Below are 20,266 nucleotides of genomic sequence, written 5' to 3'. Positions count from 1 at the left end.
CTGCATGATAGTGATAATATATTAGACGTCTCAAAAATGTATTTAGTATATGACTGACAGTACTGGTGATTCCATATACACAGGCTATGCAGTTCTCCCTCGGGAAATCGTACACCAGTGCTGGTAGAAACTTGTGTCTTCTATCGAGTCGTCACTTGAAAACGTCGCGAAATTGGGTAAAAAGTAATCTTGTTTAAGACTCAAGTTGAGACGTTTTAACCACGAACCAACCATCAGCACCGCACTTCGAAAAGCTCTCGATAAATTCAATTCCAACGATCACAATGCTGTCGTCTTCTGAAAGAAATTGGGGACAAAACTTAACTAAGAGCAAAACTTGAAAAATGGCCTATTTGGCCAAATTGACTACTACTTATACTTTTATAATGTTATTTTGAGTTCGAGGTTGTATTAATTTCGTTAAGTTACGTTGTATTATCTTTTGCCGGTGCAGAAGGCTCATAGGGAAAACCTTGGGGTTGAGGTCTTGGTTCTAAGACAAGTAGATGGCTTTACACAACAGTCATAAGACCAGTTATTTCCTATGTAGCGATAGCTTGGTGGCCCAGGACAGTGCTTGCTACCATATAAATCAGGCTGCAGCGTTTCCATAGGTTGACTTGCACAGCCCTAACAGGATGCATGAGCACAACGCCAACGTTCGTCTTAGAGACCAAGGGGTTAACACCGCTTGACATACACATTAACAGGAGGCGACAATGACGCTTCTACGAAGCTGTTGGGTGTATAGAAAGATGATGACTGCATTTCAGCAAATCTCTGCTCAGCAAGTAAAAAAGGAGTATCCACTCTGTGAGGCTCCCTGCGATAGGACACCTAAAACATACATATTCCAAGGGAATTACCACATTCAACAGTTTGAAGATAAAACAGACCAGTCAGGAGTTAATGAACTAATAATTTACACAACACTCCAAGATGGCCGCCGGAACTGGGGCTAGCATCTTCTCAAAGGAAATGAACATACACACACCAATACCCTTAGGCACACACAGCTCCATCTTCCAGTGTGAGTGTGTAGCCATCAAGGAATCTGCAAATGAAAATTCGATTCTATTAGAAGTATGGTTATGCTAACTGTGCTGGGGAGCAATACCTATAACTCAGCTCTGATATAAGAGTGTCATCTGTCCATGGAGCGACTTCCCTCTAACAAATGGATAACTAAGCAATGGATCAAGTAACACAGTGAGTTAGGGAATGACACAGTAGATGTACTTCTTAGGTGGGGATCAGTGACCCTAGTGGCTGGCCCTTTGCCACTCCTGCCGCTGCCCTTCAGCCAAATGCGTTCATGGATACGCTTTCTCACCAACAACCTACGCAACACCCGATGGATAAATGTCTCGAGCAAGTCGAAAGAAGCGATTCTTGTACTATCGCCCAAACTGAAACGAACTAAACAGACACGATATCCGAATCATGGTGGGCACCCTAACTGGTCACACATCACTCACACCTTTCAAGCTTCACAATACTAAACAAGCACCTTTTCACAATCATCGTAACAGACAGTCCTAAGTGTAGAGGCTGTCTTGCCGAGGACGAAACGGTCACTCATGTAATCCTGGAATGTTCAGGGGTAGCCAACTAACGGTCAAAAAAACCTTAGTGAATACGAGGTCACTCCAGGAAGTCCACGAACACCCCATGAGTGTTCTTAACTTCTGGAAGGAGCTGGGCTGGTTGGAATGACTGGCCAACATTGCACGCAAAATGAACCCAACTGAGTGGTCTAATTGCGGAAACAGGAGCCACTTTATCTTTACCTTTAATCTTCGAGCAAACAGATGAGATTGTCGAAGTCGTCTGACTGCAAGATGATTAAGCGAGTAAGACAAATATTTATGTAAAAAAATAAATGCTATAAATACATCCCTGAAATAAAGGCTTATACCTTTATATTAAACGTAATTTGCGCTTAAGATTAAATTGTATGAAATTTTGCCAGACTGATCGAGATTTATGCAGTTAAATATTTTTGGAAATGACGAATTTATAATAAATTACCAGAGCATGTGATAATCTGTAGTCCGGTCAATTTAGACATTCGAAGTTACATAATGTCCCAACAAGCTGAAAATCAGTGAAATTGTTCAAAACATAATTATAAACAATGTTTAAAAGTTCCCCATCATTCCCGTGTATGGAATTTTTTTATACAAGGTCAAAGGTCAAAAAAATTAGATTTTCACGATTTTTAGCATAACGGTAAGTTTTTTCATAAAAGTAGTTCAGACAAAAATTGTAGATCATAAAATTATCTATAAAAAATGTACCAATACTTTTTTTCTTACGAGCCACCGTTTCTGAGATATAACGATTCAAAAAGTTATAAAAACGCGCTAAGTACACTACCTCATAGGTGGCGTGGAATCGTGTGCATAGGCGATAACAACTTTTATAACTATAACTTTACTCTCATTTTTTGGTCTAAATTGACCGGACTACTGGCCTAAAAGGGTATTTAAAGATAAACTTAGCTTAGCTTATATATTTAGCGCATAAATGTTATTATAAGATAAGTGAATTTTTAAACTCTGAAGCTTTGAAGTAACATTGACAAATATGTACTTATTTAGGAACTGCGTATTTTGAACATAATCTATATATGTTCTATATATGTATGGGTCCACATATTACCCATCTAGCAGATAGACTCAGCTCTGCGGCATATGCAGTTAGAAAGATTAGAGAGTACACGAATGTTGCGACCGCTAGATTAGTGTAGGTACTTTAGTTATTTTCACAGCATCATGACGTACGGTATATTACTATGGGGTCATGCTGCTGACATTGATATAGTGTTTGCTCTGCAAAAGAGAGCTGTTCGTGCTATATATCAGCTTGGTTATAGACAGTCTCTCAAAGAAAAATTTAAAGAAATAAATATTATGACTGTTTATTGTCAGTACATTTATGAAAATTTAATATATGTTCACAAAAATCGTCACCTTTTTGCTCTTAATAGTGATTTTCATTATTATAACACTAGAAATAAGGGATTGCTTGTAACTAATTCTAGTAGGCTTCATAAGATACATAATAGCTTTAAGGGTAAATGTATACACTTCTACAATAAAGTCCCAGCCACTGTTCAGGCATTGTCTATAAATAAATTTAAATGTTTTATAAAAAAAATGGCTCTGTCGTAAATCCTATTACTCCACTGCTGAATATCTAAATGATCGGACAGCCTGGGACTAGATTGTGATTATTTTATAGCAACTGTACAATATTGTATATTTTTATTGAAAAGAGCGCAAAAAAAAAGAATGCTGGGAGAGTTTCTTGCGCCGCTTAGTAGTAGTATCTAGTAGTATAAGAAATGACATCAAAAAGAATTCTAAAGGAATCAATTTTGAGAAAATAAATGCCTTTTATGCCTTTTATATAAAAATGAATTGCTGTTCGTTAGTCTCGCTAAAACTCGAGAACGGCTGGACCGATTTGGCTAATTTTGGTCTTGCATTATAATTAGATAGGAAAAACTGCTAAAAAAAAACAACAAATTTGTTTTTCCTTTGATGTGTCCATACATAATTTCTATGAGAGAATTTATTGACACACGGTTTGACAGTTCTGCTCTGAAACAATTTCATTACGACGTTATTTTATTTATTATATACAGAACAATGTCTGTCGGGTCAGCTAGTTTTTAATTAAAACATGGAATATATAATAACTTTTCTTAATAACACTGTGGTCACTCTTATTTTGTACTTCAAGATGCGATTAATTTAATTCAACTTTATTTAATGATGTAATCAATTTTGTGACACTAAAACGAAACTATACTTATGTGAAACGGGCAGGACTTGGAGAGCTAAAATGTACTTAAATCATTTATAATTATCAGCAAATAAAGGTCTTACTTAATCATTTATCATTGAATATTGACACATTCTTACACAAATTATCTTGCCCCAAACTAGGCATAGCCTATACTATGAGTACAAGACAACGATATATTTAATACAATATACATACTTAAACATACATAAATACATACAAACATCCATGACTCGGAAACAAACATCCATATTTATCATATAAATGATTGCACCCACCGGGATTCGAAACCAGGACCTCTAGCTTAGTAGTCAGGGTCACTAACCATTCGGCTATATGGGTCGTCAAACATACGAAACAGTCACAAATCTCTTTTATATGTGGCGCATAAAAAGACATTCTTTATAAAATAAAATAATTTCATCAGGATAATATTAATTATAAGATAAAACAATTTTTTGTTACATATGCATAAATTAATAACATTTACAATGTATATTATTATAATTATGTTTTTTAAGGTCTGGTAAACTTTGCATATATAAATCCAAGAATATATTTAAGATGTTCCTACTAACAAATATACAATAAATACCTTTTTATTTATTTCAGCAGAAATTTTTGAGTTATAATCTTATGAAATGCAAAATGATTATATTTTTTTTTCAGATTTAACAGATAACAGACAATATGACATTTGTATAACTTTTATATTAAACTAGCTGACCCAGCAAAAGTTATATTGCCGATATTAAAATCGTGATACAAAAGTAACTGTTGATCGTAGATGGTTGAAAATTTTAAGTTGTATGTATTTTTAAGGCTGACTCATAATCAAACAAATTTAAAAAAAAATGTCAAAAAAATTTAAAAAAAATATTCGTGTGGACCATCCTTAACATTTAGGGGTATGAAAAATAGATGTTGGCCGATTCTCAGACCTACTCAATATGCTCACAAAATTTCATGAGAATCGGTCAAGCCGTTTCGGAGGAGTTCGGGAACGAACATTGTGACACGAGAATTTTATATATATGATGATTAGATACGATAATCAATGTTACGAATGATAATTACATTGTCTTTACGGTAAAAAGTTAGTAAATTTGTACAATCTATCCCTAAATATCTCAATACAGCATAGCTAATATTATTTGTGAAATTGGAAGCTACGTAATGTCAATCAACATTTAAAATTAAATTTGGTAATATCGACCTTGCCAAAACGATAATATTAGTTAATTTTTATTCTAACATCACTGAGGGATCTAACTCGTCTATTGATGATGTAACACTGTAGATCAGCGCATTATCAAAATAACGCCAATTTGATGAGACTAGACTTGCTCAGACTTTACTCAAGTACAACTTATGGCGGTTCCCAATATTCAGTCTATCTCTTACTTGAGATAAAAATCGTAACAATCGTTGACTTTTCTGTCCCAATAAACTTATGAACGGTAACTCACCCTATCCGTACACGCTGTCTGTCAATGGGTCGACGTATAGGTTACCAGCGATAGAAGTTTGTATGGAAATTTCAATTCACGCATCCCAATATAAGGCGATAAGAATGACTTATCGTGTATATTGGGACAGCTTCAGATTAATGACAGCTAATAACTGACAGTACAAGGTAGTAATTTATCTCCATCTGTCATTTCAGCTGTCAGATGACTATCAAAACGAAATGAAACATAATGCTAAGTTAACGCTTAGCAAATTTTTGCGTAATTTAAGTCTGAGCTAAGTCTATGTACTTTCTATAGATCTAAGTCTTCGACACAAGTCTTTAAGAAATCTTCCAATATAATTTGAGAGATGCGTTAAAGTAAATAATGAAAAAAAGATATGCTCCTTAAAATATTTCAACAGACATAAATAATACAATAATATTATGCTGTTGTCTAAATATAATGTTAATTAATTTGTAAATATATATTATTCAAACAAAACAAATATAACTATATTTACAATACTACGACTACATAAAATTAAAACTATCATTACGTGGAAGCGTACCAAGAATACTGGCAGCATTACCGCGTTGGATAGCAAGGCTGATCCGTTGAACGAAACAGCTGCCAGCGCTTGGGTTTCCAGTAGCCTTTGTATCGTATTTTGAGGCCCCACGGGAAAAGTGTCTCGACACCAAACGGCACAAAGATGTATGACACACTGAGAGCAACATACGTCTTCGGCAGTCGAAGCAGCAGCCCCAGCACCTACTGACGTAACTTGGACATGAGAAGGAGCCAGAGTGTCGACGCAATTAGCGTCCCATAATATTATAAAGTAATTTTTGAGAGTGATATGATGAGAAAAAAAGACGAAACAGGCCAGACGTTTATCTAATAGTAAGTTACACATTAAAATACATAAATAATGATATAAACATATTAATTATAATACATTAATAACTTATTTGTGAATCTGAAGTACACTAACTAATAATTTGTCTACATATGTGTCGATCACAATGACGAGAACGTCATTGGTAGATCAACAAAATTTTGCAATGCAACAATGAACGTAAGCGCATTGCAATTTGATCACACACAGTGAGAAATTGTGCCACAGATCGCCCCCTTACTGTAAGTCGTTAAGGAGTTCCATTGATCATTATATTCGACTACGATAATTCCTTGACCATAACGACGTTACGGTAGGTGACTCAAATATCCGGATAGCATAAAAAAGATTCGGCCCAGTATCGTTAATTTGCTCCTAAGAATTGAAAAGTTCCGTTACTTTGTCATGGATTCCATAATCTGAACCTAACCAAACTCTCACCAAACTACCTTTGAAGTATATCCTTTCCAATAAAAAAGATTCATCAAAATCGGTTGGCGTGATATTTAGTAATTCGTAAATTTGGTGCGCTCATACTTATAGAAAATTTGAGGTTTTTGAGGATTTGATGTGCCATTGTCAGATAAAAAGAGAGCAGAGCTTTCAAATAAAAAAATAATTATCAAAATCGGTTCACCCAGTCGAAAGTTCTCAGGTAACAAACATAAAAAAACATACCGACGAATTGAGAACCTCCTCCTTTTTTTTAAAAGTGCGTAACTTTAAATCGTCTTGAATATTTTGAATACTTACAATATTTAGCATTTTTAGCTTCCTTCAAAAACGCAATCTCTGAGTTACCTGGTTCATGATTTACAATTCTAGTATCTTAAGGCTATGAACTGAAGATAGAAATACTAAGGCAATACCTGTAAATTTACGAGTACCTACCAAGCCTAAGGAGGTTTGAGTGCAAGCACAATCTGTGAACGCGCAAAACAAAACGGTTTCTAAAATAATTTTAAGTGAAATATCAATCATATGAAGTAAATTTGGAACGGGCTAGATAGACCTTAAGATGTGAGTAAACTTTGGAACAAATAAGCATGATCTAATTATGGTTAAGACAATATGAGAATTAATCTTGAATTACTATTACTATTATCCGAAGCTTTACCATATTAAATTTTGTAATATCGTTTAATATCATTTCAAGATCGTTGGACTTGCAACAGGATATAAAGGAGCTCCAAGAAGGTGAAGTGAATTCTTATTCAAAACTTTAATATGAATCAGTGTGTAACTTTGATGAAACAATGTTCAAACGGGCGGAGGCAAATTGGTGAGCTCAGGAAATTTGATTAATCCAGCCTCAAGGACGGGTTGCACAATATGCCGTATATCATTTTTACTGTTTACTTTATTCGCGTGATCCCGATGTCTATTCTTAAATTGTCTCATTTACTGACTAATTTAATTGAAATTTGGACGGGCTACGATCGGTTTAAACGAATTGGAAGCTTGGTTAAGGTCTCATTCGCCAATTGTTGATAACGAACATGAAGGTTATGTAAATGAATATGAAGTAGTGGAAGAAAGTTATCCATGCTGATGCTGCTTAAAAGTCTAATTCCCCATTCTTGTCATTAATTACAAACTACAGACTATTGAAGAACAAACGCTACCATCCCTTTCGACCTTTGGGTAGCGACAAATGAAGATAAGAAAAGTCTTTAAGTTAATCAATCAAGATTAATATCTTTAACATGTCCAATGTCGCTTTCCAATGTGCTAGGTACAAGCTAGAAAAATTTGGATTCTTTCCAAGCAGCGACTAATTCACTAATCTTCTAGTTAAGTTAACTTGAAAAACTCAAAAGCATTCTTGAAGAAATAGTAGAACAAGTCGAATCGTAACTATGACTTGTGAAAGTTTGTAAGAATGTCTGGATGTATGTGTGTTGCTCTTTAACTCAAAAACTACTGAATGGATTTTAATGAAACTTTACAAGAATATAGTTTATACGTCAGAATAAAAGATAGGCTATAATTTATAAAGCTGTAGTGTGAATTATCTATAATAATACTAATAACTAATAATAATATAGATTACTATCAGTAATTAGGAATTAATCTGCAATTTTTTTGTTTAAAAAAAATTGTAGTGGTTACAAATATTAATATAAAACAATGTTACTACTACTAACACTAATATTATAATTAACGACTAATTCACTAAAAACAAAAAACTCTAAGAGAGTTAAGGTAACTCGAAAAATTCAAAAGAATTCTTGCAAGACGGGTTTTATCCAATAAATCCAAACCGTAACTATAATTCGAGCGCTTATAATATGGGATCACCAGCGAGTAATAATGCTTTAAAACCACATAAATATAATATCTATATGTCGTTTCTTGAAGTTTGCTTCAGAGCTTGGGCTATGCTTTAGCCATACACTTAAAGCTGGCAAAAGCGAAATACGTGCCTCTCAGAAAAAAAATGAAATGGTGGCGTCCCTCAAAAGAAAGCTAGCGCTGAGTATTCAATAATTAATATTTCAGTTGTGTAGATTCTTTTAATAGTTTATTGAAGTTAATTCTGTGTCTGGAATAATACTTATACACCAAAAGATGCACTGTGTTTCGGAGAAGGTTTACGTGATTTATGGTGATTACTTATCTGGAACCTATATTATTTTTTGCATTAGAAATACCTATATATTCTCAATACAAATAAATCACTCAATGACATAATATGACAATATGAAAATAGCGCGCGCGGGGTACTTTTGTAATTCATATGGCAAAACAACGTTTGCCGGGTTAGCTCTTGTAGAAAATATAAAATTGAATGCCAATTGTAAACTACGATGAACTATGTAACCCCGATCCATGCAAATAAATAAACTGTTTTATTTTAATATTAATATGGAATGAATACAACTCAAAACGTAGTTCTAAGATATGCATTTTGGTAAGCTTAAATTGACCTAATGTAATTCTTTATCTTATCCAAAACTTAATGTTATAGCACTCACCAAAAGCATTAATTTTGTAAGTAATATCCGAGAAAGTTAAATATTTCACGTTTATCACACACTTTGTTCCCTTTTCTATATCCATTTGCAAACGTATCACTTCTACAAATGTGACCGGAAGCCTTACAGACTTTTATAAGATGTCGACAATTGGAAAATTATCCAATGTCATTACTGTGAACCAAACGAGACAGAACTGAGTACTACTTGCTAGTAACATAATACATTGTATGACATTGTCTTCATTTAGTTGTTTTAATTCCGATTATCTTCATTTTATAATTGATTGAGTCAGGTATCAGCATTAATGAATAGATTAGTGTTTATTATTAATCATACAAATCAGAAATTGTTCCAAAACGTCAGTATAATTTCGGTTGAAAAATCCGTTCCTGAATCCCTTTGTAATTTGCTTTAGGGATAATCCGCCTCTGGATTTGTGAAGTCTGACCCCTTGACGTTTTGCCGTACCAACTTTTCTTCATTTCATGAGCACAATATGGTTTATTGGGGTTCTTTTAGTGTGCTCGTGTGGAATTCAAATTTCAAACTTTAATGTGTACCAACCTTTCTTCAAATGGGTCCAGATCGCATCGTTGACGTCTTGATTGGATCAAAATCTTGGATTGGATAATTTATTGCACTAGCAACTGTCTGTTTGGACATAATGATATTAACATGAATATAACATTCTTCTTGGAAAAATGTCCTCTCCTTGTTAAAGTCCGCGCCGGTTTCGCGCAATCGCGAAGTTATCGGATTAAACAAATTTTTGCTCGGACAATCCGATAGAATTATAATTCTGTGTTAATTGATATGTTGTAGATGTGATCTTTGTAATAGGTGTAATAAAATGTAATTACATATTTTTAGCTATATTATTTATCGCTGGTTCTGATGACATTAAAAAGATTACTTTTCAAAGAAAAAAAAACATATTGGTAAAATGTATTCAGTTAATTTTCCTTTGTTTTTTCTTTCTCTCCAATTAATTGAGTCGGATGAAGAAATTCTTGAAAGAAAAAAATGTATAGGATTTCTTAAATATTAGGAAATTCGATTCTTCTGAAAATTCTGTCACTGACGATGGCTAATCTCATAATGGCGGCCGATCGGCTTGTATTAGTGAAAGTGTGTGCGTGGGACGTGGAACGTGTAAATACATAGCGTATTTACACGTTTACCCGCTTGTTTTGGTGCCTCACTGTTGTGTAAGGTGACACGGAGTCCTTCTTTTTTTACTCGTCCGTGATTGTAATGAAATAAAAAAAAGCCCGCTGAGTTTCATGCGCTCGTTCTTTTCAGGTCCGAGGCATAACTATTTCGAATGGGTGATAGTTTTTGACGTTCAATAAGTGATTTTAATATCTGTTTTGAATAAAAATATTTGAATTTGAATGTAGAAGAACAACCAGGAAGCCCAGGCTGTACAATCTTAGAATTTATTTATACCCTCACCATAATCGAGATAAGCGACACAAAAGCGATATCCTCTATCGATTGGCGGACTGCACGTTATTGTAGGTCAGTTCTCCAAGTAATTCACTGCTAATCTACGATATTTTTTTATCACTTAAATTTGTAGTTGTAATCGTATTTTATAATTATACAAATGAACTTGGTATAAAAATAAAATAGTGGACCTAATAACGCCCCTTGGGACTATATTTAGGATATACTACTTAGGATATACTAAGATTATTTCTAAGGTTGAATATGACATACGACATAGGAATTTTAAGGCCACTTTGCCCGTATGAGGTGAAAATTATCAATGTGAGCTATTCTTATTATTTTACTAGTTATGTACGTGAGGATTAAAAATTTTGGGTTAAATTATTGGTGTTTTGGCTCAGTTTGTATTAAACATATTTTATTCCGCGAGGTACACATACATACATGGAAATTCATCATTATAAAGAAAATGAGAGCTAACGGCCTATTCACTCACTCAATCAATTTCAAGGTCAATTTGAATTATTTAATTAAGTACATTTTTATATCTATAAAACTATTAACATTTATAATTTACATAAGTAATGTGTGGATAGATGGTTGAATACATTATTAATGTAAATATGGTTCAAAGTCACAGAATCAATTCGATTAATATTTATCTATCGCACCAGAAACTCGTTGGCGACATTGAAAAAAAATTTTGTGTCAAATAAGTTTCATATCACAGCCCAAGGGGCGCTATTAGGTCCACTATTTTATAAGGACTAATAAATATTCATGATACAGAATACCGTAACCTTCGCGCCTTTCTTGTTTTTTTAGTCACTTACCTCACTTTTCGTGGTCACTAGCTGTGGGCGTTATGAATGGTCGATCAGAGGACAATGGATAGGGCTATGCTCAGAGTTTTCCTGCTAGATTGAATCAGAAATTAGAAGATCTTTAGGAGAACCAAACTCACCGACATAGCCTAGATGTTTGCAAAACTTAAGTGGCAATAGGCAGCTGGCAGGGCACTTAGCTCGACGGACAGATTGCCGTTGGAGCAGTAAAGTCCTCATAGACGACCACGTACATGAAGACGTAGTGTTGGTAGGCCCTCGACAAGATGGACCGATGATCTGGTCAAGATATAAGATTAGGTTGAATGAGGGCCGCACAGGACCGATCGTCGTGGAGATATTTGGGAGAGGCCTTTTGTACAGCACTTGACGAAGATGTCAAGCTTATCAGCTGGAAGACCGGCTGATAAGATTATCTCAATTCTCGGTAGCACACCAAGGAGCTACATAAGCTATAAGTTATTATAACTCTCTTCTCTAAGAACGTCATTTCGTCGTCTTACATAATGCGTTCAAAAACCACACATTATGAACACCATAAAAATTAATGTAATTGAATGTTATTATTGCTTAATAATAACATCATTTTCGATAATATTATTTCAATAAAATTTCGAACTTCTCTGAATAATAAAGAATGTCTCTCATCTATTTTACTCCTCTATCCCAAGGAGTAATCTGGCAAATGGTCATGGGTGGAGCACAAGTTGCAAAGATACTCATGGCAAGTCTACTTAGTTCCCTTCCCGTGGTTGCTGCCTGTTATTGATCTGGTTCCCTATGAAACAGATATAACAAAAACTGAGTAGACACTTGACCCTTTCCTCCACATCAATCTCTTCTGCTTCCAATCATTTTTCCCATCCCTCCTCTCGGCCGAGCTCAAGTCCAGCGGTTCTCCCAGTCTTCGTAGGTTGCTGGGAGACTATCAACGACCTACCTGCGTTTTTGGCCTACGCAGTCGATCGCCGTAAGTTGGGACGAAGGAATCCTGGAGGATTGAGCTATAGATGAGCAACATGCCCTCTTTGGTCTGGACTTCCATGCGAAACGGTAGCCCCCCGCCTAGCCATCGTGGTTAATGAAATGGTCTTCGGTAGCCTGCCTTCTGCAGATACCTGGCGAGGGGCGGCGGGACTGGTGGCGGTCATGCTGAGGGGGTAAGGATTGCGTGGACAAACTGGGGTGTTGGGAACCTATGTTCTTCCAAGCTCTTGATGTCGCACCTAAACCACCAATTCGCTGTACCAACATCCTTTGTGGTAGTCTTAGTGTACCGAATGGGCACTCCCTATTGCGGGCTCCGGGGAGGGTGGGAAGCCATGAAGGATGAATATTTACACTTTAACATAATTTTAAATTTTAATTTAAAGGTTTCAAAAAATAATAACACACCCGAGGGGCAACACGAGGGAAAACCTGAAGGGAAAGGCGCACTGGCCATCCCTTCCACATCTAAAGCAACAGCTGCTACTTACGCTATGGAGGTGGGGTCTCTGGAACCCCGCAAACACATAATATAAGTAACTTCGAGCTCAAATGGACCCAGGTGAACGCGCGAAAAAACAGGGCTGCTAAAACCACTCCCAAAGTGGCTCAGCGGCCTGGTGGCTTGGCGAATAGTGAACCCGGGCTGTCGCGTAAACATAAGAAGTTAGTCAAAAAGAAGGAGAAGAGGCGAGCAAAATGTGAGTCTCAAACTCAACCACTCACCTCTCTCCCCAAAACACAAACTGACAGACAGACTGAAACGCCAGGTCCGTCCACAACAAAAAACATTTTCCGTAAGACTGTGCTGGAAAACAAGGCAACTGGCCAGTCAGAGCAGGAAAGAGGACAGGACAAAATCAAATATAAGAGGGCTAGGCTCGACGAGACCTTATCTCCTCGAGGCGAGCCCAAGAAGCCTAGATTGACTCCAGCCCAAGAGACCAGATCGACGACTTATGCCGAGGCAGCATCTGCAGATAAACCCAAGGCTAAGCTCGTCATCACATCGGCAACTGGTTATATCACGAAAGAAACTGCTGCCATAATTGAAAAACACCTGGACGATGCGTTCATCGCGACAGCCAGAAAACTCAAGTAGGCCACCGGAGATAGACTAAATATTGGGAACGGCCGTAAGCCCACAACGAAAGTCATAATACATCATTGACCGAAATTTTTCTTGCGTTAGGTTCATTTTCACGTGTAACAAGAGTTTAAGATTTGCCAGCAATTCACAAAAACAAATAGCAAATGAATCCAAAATACTACATTAGGTTGCCAATGAGTTCTAAAATTTAAATTCAAAAAAAGTTTTGATTAGCATTGTTTCTAACTACAGACCACCCACTACTACTGACCCACGTACAGCATTAGTCCTACAAAATAGATGGATTGTATCAATCATGTACCCTAGTGATCCACCTATAATTTTTAGGGTTTCGTACCTCAAAAGGGAAAAACAGAAACCTTATCGGATCAGTATTCTGTCCATCCGTCTGTCTGTCAATACCCTTTATCTTGGGAATGCGTGGAGGTATCGAGTTGAAATTAAAACGATATACTCAAGTCTACAGTATCTTAAAGCTGTGAAGAAATTATAGCTCTAAGTTAACGTAAAAAAAGATACGGTCGTTTATGCCGCAAAAAACGTTCATTATATTAATCTTAAGGGAATCTATATTTATAGGGTTATTATCCGTTGGTCCTCCAAAAGATGTACCGACGATCTGGTCAAGATCGCCGGAGTAGGTTATATGAGGGCAGTGCAGGTTCGATCTTCGTGTGGATCTTTGGGGGAGGCCTTTGTCCAGCAGTGGACGTCTTCCGGCTGATATGATGATCCGTTGACCTAGAACTATGCAAATTGGCAAGTAATAACGTCTTATCTAGAAGTACAGGGAAAAGTCTGAAAACAGTATATTTGTAAATAAATCTAAAAAACAGGATCCTTATGCAAGTGTCGGTCCAAATTTTACATTGATATATTCATTGGCACAAGTTTAAACAGATTAATGATTTTTATGATGTATAGTTTTCGATTTTTTTACGAAGAACGATACTAATAAATGTTTGTATGTAACTACAAATTAGTACGGAACCCTCGGTGGGCGAGACCGACTTCCATTTTATTTTATTGTTTAAGGCAAAGGAGAGCGCGTATTATATTATTGCAAGGGTCCGGTGATCATTCCATGCTCACTTATATATCAACATAGGGCTCACATGGCAATTAATTAAACTAACAGGGAGTGGTAATACAGAACATGGGAAAACAAATAGATTCGAACATATAAATTACAAAAGAAAAACAAAATGATTTAATCTTTAATATTCTTACACTATTTACGGATAATCTCTTTATAAAAAACATATAACAAAAACCTTTGTACAGCGCATCCCTACATTAAACATAATGTCTATCATAGACATGTACACAATATATACAATATTTTTTTCAAATTACTCAATTATCTATCTATGTTGGATGATATACTACACACTCAGTAGTCAGGAATGAATACAGATAACTATTATACATAATTACAAAAAACATATTGTGAAGACACAAAATCCGTTGAAGTCATACCGAGATACTCGTACACGAAACTTCGCTCATCTCTGTATAAAACTTAAAAAAAACAGTTGTTTGAGATGCTATTAAAATATTTATAAAACCATTTCAGATGTATTGCAGAATTATTGAGTAACAGACAATTAATTTAACTTATACTGTTTTATTACAAAAAATATAAACATGTGTTGAACACTTGTTTTAAAAAAATTGTATTACAAATCTGTGTCTTTCTGTGTTGTTTAACGTTCAACAAACTTAAGGCATTGCTTATATTTAAACAAACAAGCAAAAAGCAAGCTCGAAGCCTGTCCAAGCTGTGTCTGAGTGACAAATCATATTCATATGGAAAGACTTAGGATTTTATGATGACAGATTGATGACAACTGTCAAAAATTGCTTGCCGTTCCTTTATTTGTTCCTGTATACTTCAGTTTATGTTCTGCTTAACGACATTTTAGTTAAGTACAAGCTAAACACTGTTTCGTTATAGAAAAAGATAAACTCCATTTTTGACGTCGTTATTTTTAGGTCACTAACGCTTTTATAGTTAGGTAGCTGTCTAATAAAACACGTGTCTAAGCCATGTTTCAATATTTTTTTGTTATAACACCGGAAGTGTTTACCTTATAATGTATTTTCTATGGTTTGGTATTATTATTTTACCTATTTTATTAATAAGAAAAAGATTTGCTATTTTGGTTCCATGAAATTATTAATTAGGTTTATCCTTAATCCCATCTTCTTCAAAATCGCAAAATGATTTGTCGATAAGTATTTCTAATTATTTACTACCTGTGCCTTTTTTGTTGCTAAGCCACAAATGATACCAACTACATTATTCAAACTGCAAATTATAAGATCTCATTCTTTTAATAATTATTAATCTATTACTGACCTTAAAGCTAAATTATTGTCTATTGTGATTCATTGGAATTGGAGCATATTCTTAATATTAATTCTACAAATTTTCACTATCACCATTTACATTTTAATCGTATCTTCAATACCACGAAAGACAGTAATATAACTACACCAGCGATACCAGTTAGAGAGCTCACAACGACAGAGAATCTCTCGTTGTGCATTCCATTGTCCTTTAAAAATTGATTTGGCTTCGAATAGTGACAGTATATTGCTGAGCATATTAGCTTCGGTCGATTTAAACCAAACACGGAGATCACAAGACCGACCAAACCATGCTTCAGGAATGATATGTGAAATAGCCATCGGACGAACACAGGCGCGTCGCTGAATCTCAGGAAGAATCCGGAGAAAATGGTGAAGGGCATTATAAAAAAAGGTCCAAACACAACTCCATTCTGAAATAAAAAAATAATTAAAAATATAAAAGAAGCAATCATTAATTCTGTCAAATTCTAATATTGTTGTAATCTACTAGTAAGCTTAAGCGCGCAGAATGAGCTTGCTGGGACAAATACCATAAATACATTAACGATTGATAAAATCGGGATAATTTTTTGAAGTAAAAACTTAGGGCTGATTTCACCATTGAAGAAGAATGCGATGAGAACACCACAAATTTATAATTTAAACTCGTTTACAGATTAAATTTGCATTTCACCAACACAACTTAAAAGCAGTAACAGCCTAAACGCGTTTAAATGCTGACCGCCGGATTTGGAGGTTCAATATATTTAATCCCGTTCAAGTGCTTTCACTGTCGTTATCTTAAAAGTAACGTTAAAACTGTAAGAATTTTTATTTGTTGTGTACTTGTCGATGACAGTTTGACAGCTCTTTTGAACATTCTATTGTTTATGATATGTTAACTCAGTTTACGTGAGCGTGCCCAAAATGTATTGGTGAAATAACGATCTACACTGGGTAATATTTTTAAAATAAGGGAATTGCTATCTAGTTCTTTTATTTTTGATGGGTCACGACCCGGCAAATGGATAACGCTAAATTATAGTATTGTATTATTCCTGTATTATTGTATCAGTGTGGGGCTTCTTTGCACAGGATGCCGGCTAGATTATGGGTACCACAACGGCGCCTATTTCTGCCGTGGAGCAGTAATGTGTAAGCATTACTCTGTTTCGGTCTGAAGGGCGCCGTAGCTCGTAACGCAGTTGCAGTGTCGCTCAGAATTTTTGGGGTTTTTCAAGAATCCTGAGCGGCACTGCATTGTAATGGGCAGGGTGCATCAACTACCATCAGCTGAAAGTCCTGCTCGTCTCGTCTCTTATTTTCATAAAAAAAAATTGTTCATAACCTGGTCATACTGTAATTAAAAATAGAAAACAATACAAACCTTAACATTAAACAGAGAGCCATTGAGGATTCCAATGCAAGTGGAGACGTAGGAGACGAGAACCAGCGTCGAGCTGAATATCATAAACCTGAGGATATCTTGAGCTTGTCCTGTCATCAGATATGTGATGGCGCAGAATGAAAATGTGCAGACCGTTTGTGTGGGCAATATTGATACCAAAGTTGAAGCATAATACGCTCCTGTATTGTACCATCTGTTGAAATGTTCCCGACGGACTATGGGAATTTGCTCAGGAACTGAAATTAATAATGTTTAATAAGAAAAAATATAATTTTGGGAAACAAGAGCAAGTGGAGCACTTGACTATGAACATCTGAAATACCATTGAAATTACTGGCCAAATGAGACTTAACATCTTATGTCTCAAGGTGACGAGTGCAATTGTAGTGCCGCTCACAATTATTGGGTTTTTCAAGAGTCCTGAGCACTGCATTGTAATGGGCAGGGTGCAATCAATTACCATCAGATGTACATCCACCTCGTCTCGTCCTTTATTGTCAATATATAGGATAAGGTCTGAAAAAGCGGGGTTTTTAGAAAGACAGTGGTACATTTCTTGCCGTGCTACGTAAAGCATTATGTTATAAAACCAAATATATTTCTACTTCACAGCGGTTAGGTACCCCGCTCCGCAGTTCATTGATGAACATCTTTATATTTCGGAAACCAAACATCGTATCTACATTTTTTCCCATTTATTTTGTTCCTAAAATAGCATAGTTTACAATTAAATATCAAATATTGATAATATTTTTCATAATTATATTTACAACCATTCCATTCAAACGTTTACACGATACAAACAATATACTGCATTAATATTAGGCGTGGATATAGTATTGTTACAGACAGACACTCAAATTACTATTTATTTTTATTTATTTTAAAACCCTTTTATAGATTCTAAAACAGTCAGCTTATTGCCAACATTAAAACACCGACTGTCCCAATAACCATTACATCATCCAAACGAGTGTTGTGATGAAATTCAGTACAACATTACATCATCCGTTTTCATAATAACACTCCTTTGGATGATATTAGAAGTAAGCTAACAGTTTCAGAATCTTTTAATAGAGGATTCATATTATGGATGTAGATAAAGTCTTGTATGCTGTATGTTGATTAGGTAATTAAAACATTCATGTGATTCACCCACATTCGTGTTTTAATACCCCTTATTACGCAACAGTTGCATAAATAACTATACTATAAAAACTTCCATACATAAAAGAAGTAGAGGCAGATCTCTAAGGCCCGTATTTTCGAAGGCGTCCTAATACCTAATCCATGTTTAAAATGTGCTATTGTCTTATAGACAGAGTTACGAAGACGGTGATAGCAACACTCTTCGATACCTCAGTTCGAAAGTGTATGAGAAATTGTATGATTGTCGTAACGTAGACGCACTGTTAGTTACCCCACAACATGGACCGATCAAGATCGCCGGATGTTTGGGTGAGGGCAGTTCAGGACCGATCGTAGTGGAAATCTTTGAGGGAGGCCTTTGTCTAGCAGTGCACGTCTTCCGGCTGATGATGATGATGAGAAATTGTTCCATAAACGATAACCCACCATTACTACAGAGAAACAAGTCGATAAATGAATGCAGTTTTGTTTTTACTTCTAGTTTCTTCATAAGTCTAGAATATTTTCGATTCACCCAGTAAAAACTCGAGTTGTTTTCTATTGGAACCCTTTCCTAAATTGATACTCTTAAGAACTGAGGTTTTGTCTTGATCTTGATAAAATAATTCTTATTGAGACGCCTTCTGACGGGCCTCAGAGGTAAATAAACATAAACTTACATCGCACTGTCACCCCACTGAACGAGGTAAACATGAGAAACATTAGACTAAAGTACATAAAGTTGTAGTTATCCCTGACGTACATGGCATCCTCACCAACTTTGAAGAACATAGTGCCCACAAACAATGCCATACCGCAGTGTATCAGAAGTGTCATTAGCGTGAACGATAGATCTCGCCACACAGTCTGAAAAAAAAAACAATTAACAATCAAATGAAAAGAACACTCAAAGTCATAATATATTTTAACATTCAGAACCACTACTGACAGTTGAGCTTTATAGCATTGGTGGAAAACTCAATGCTGATGAAGGAATAAACCAAAGTGCACACCATTAAGTTAAAATTCCATCTTTAAATTTTTTGTTACCAAAGAACAATATAGATAGGATGTTTCAAGACGAGTCCGTTCAAGAGCATCAAATATGGACCAGTCACCGCTTCATTTGTTACGTTTTACTATTAAGATTACATAAAATTTTTGTATAGACCTCCGAAACAATTTAGAGATGTGTCAACGGAAGCACAGAATAATAATTCACACATAGGGTCTTATTCAGTTTTGACACTGTTAAAGTCAGAATTCCCCGAAAAAAAAATGAAATGCGAGAAATGACAATTCTCGCTAGGGCTCTATTGCGAATCATTAGAGAATCCCTACAATTAAAGGTAGCGGCTCGATCGAAATGACGTTCATAATATCTCCAAACAAGCTATACCTTGCTCGATTCGATCGAAAAAGTAAAACGTGGTCATCATCCTAAGTGAGTTATGGTCCTGTTTTATGAAGAAGAAAGAGTGAAGAACTTCAAGTAAAGTTTATCAAGAGACTGCCTTAGATCATGTTGTGAAACCTCTTAGCAGTACGCTACCCTTGCGTACCGAGTAAGTCGATCGGCCTCAATTAGACATACGGCACGATATACCGAGTGAGTGAGTGAGTGAGTGAGAACCACACGCCTCATTCGATTTTTGGTTTTTAGGAAGTGCTACTTCCCTTTCAATTGCTAATGGAATGAAGGCGAATAATGTAGGTATAGTTTTGATCAGATATATATCATATTCGAACACTCTATACAAAGGGCAGGGCAGATAGCTCGACAAGAGATGGTCGTTAGGACAGTAAAGTCCTCGAATGGACGCACCCTCCACAA

At 35.7% G+C, this 20,266-nt stretch overlaps 2 protein-coding genes across 3 annotated transcripts in view; both read right to left on the bottom strand.

Moving 5' to 3' along the window:
• LOC126965412 (ATP-binding cassette sub-family G member 4-like) overlaps positions 1-9,327 on the bottom strand; it is a 53,076-nt gene extending 43,749 nt beyond the window's left edge. For both annotated transcript variants that reach the window (XM_050809013.1, XM_050809014.1), the window contains exon 1: positions 9,144-9,327. In XM_050809013.1, the coding sequence (XP_050664970.1) occupies positions 9,144-9,228 (85 nt within the window). In that variant the 5' untranslated portion in view covers positions 9,229-9,327. The remainder of the gene's footprint in view (positions 1-9,143) is intronic.
• A 5,397-nt stretch (positions 9,328-14,724) lies between these two features.
• LOC126965409 (ATP-binding cassette sub-family G member 1-like) overlaps positions 14,725-20,266 on the bottom strand; it is a 68,300-nt gene continuing 62,758 nt past the window's right edge. The window contains exons 8-10 of the mRNA XM_050809010.1: positions 19,113-19,299; positions 17,284-17,540; positions 14,725-16,327 (exon numbers count right to left, since the gene is read on the bottom strand). Of these exons, the coding sequence (XP_050664967.1) occupies positions 15,983-16,327; positions 17,284-17,540; positions 19,113-19,299 (789 nt within the window). The 3' untranslated portion in view covers positions 14,725-15,982. The remainder of the gene's footprint in view (positions 16,328-17,283; positions 17,541-19,112; positions 19,300-20,266) is intronic.

This window comes from Leptidea sinapis, chromosome 7 (assembly GCF_905404315.1).
Source record: "Leptidea sinapis chromosome 7, ilLepSina1.1, whole genome shotgun sequence".
Lineage (NCBI taxonomy): Eukaryota > Metazoa > Arthropoda > Insecta > Lepidoptera > Pieridae > Leptidea > Leptidea sinapis.
The sequence above is the reverse complement of the archived record's forward strand: the minus strand, read 5'-3'. Positions and strand labels throughout refer to the sequence as shown.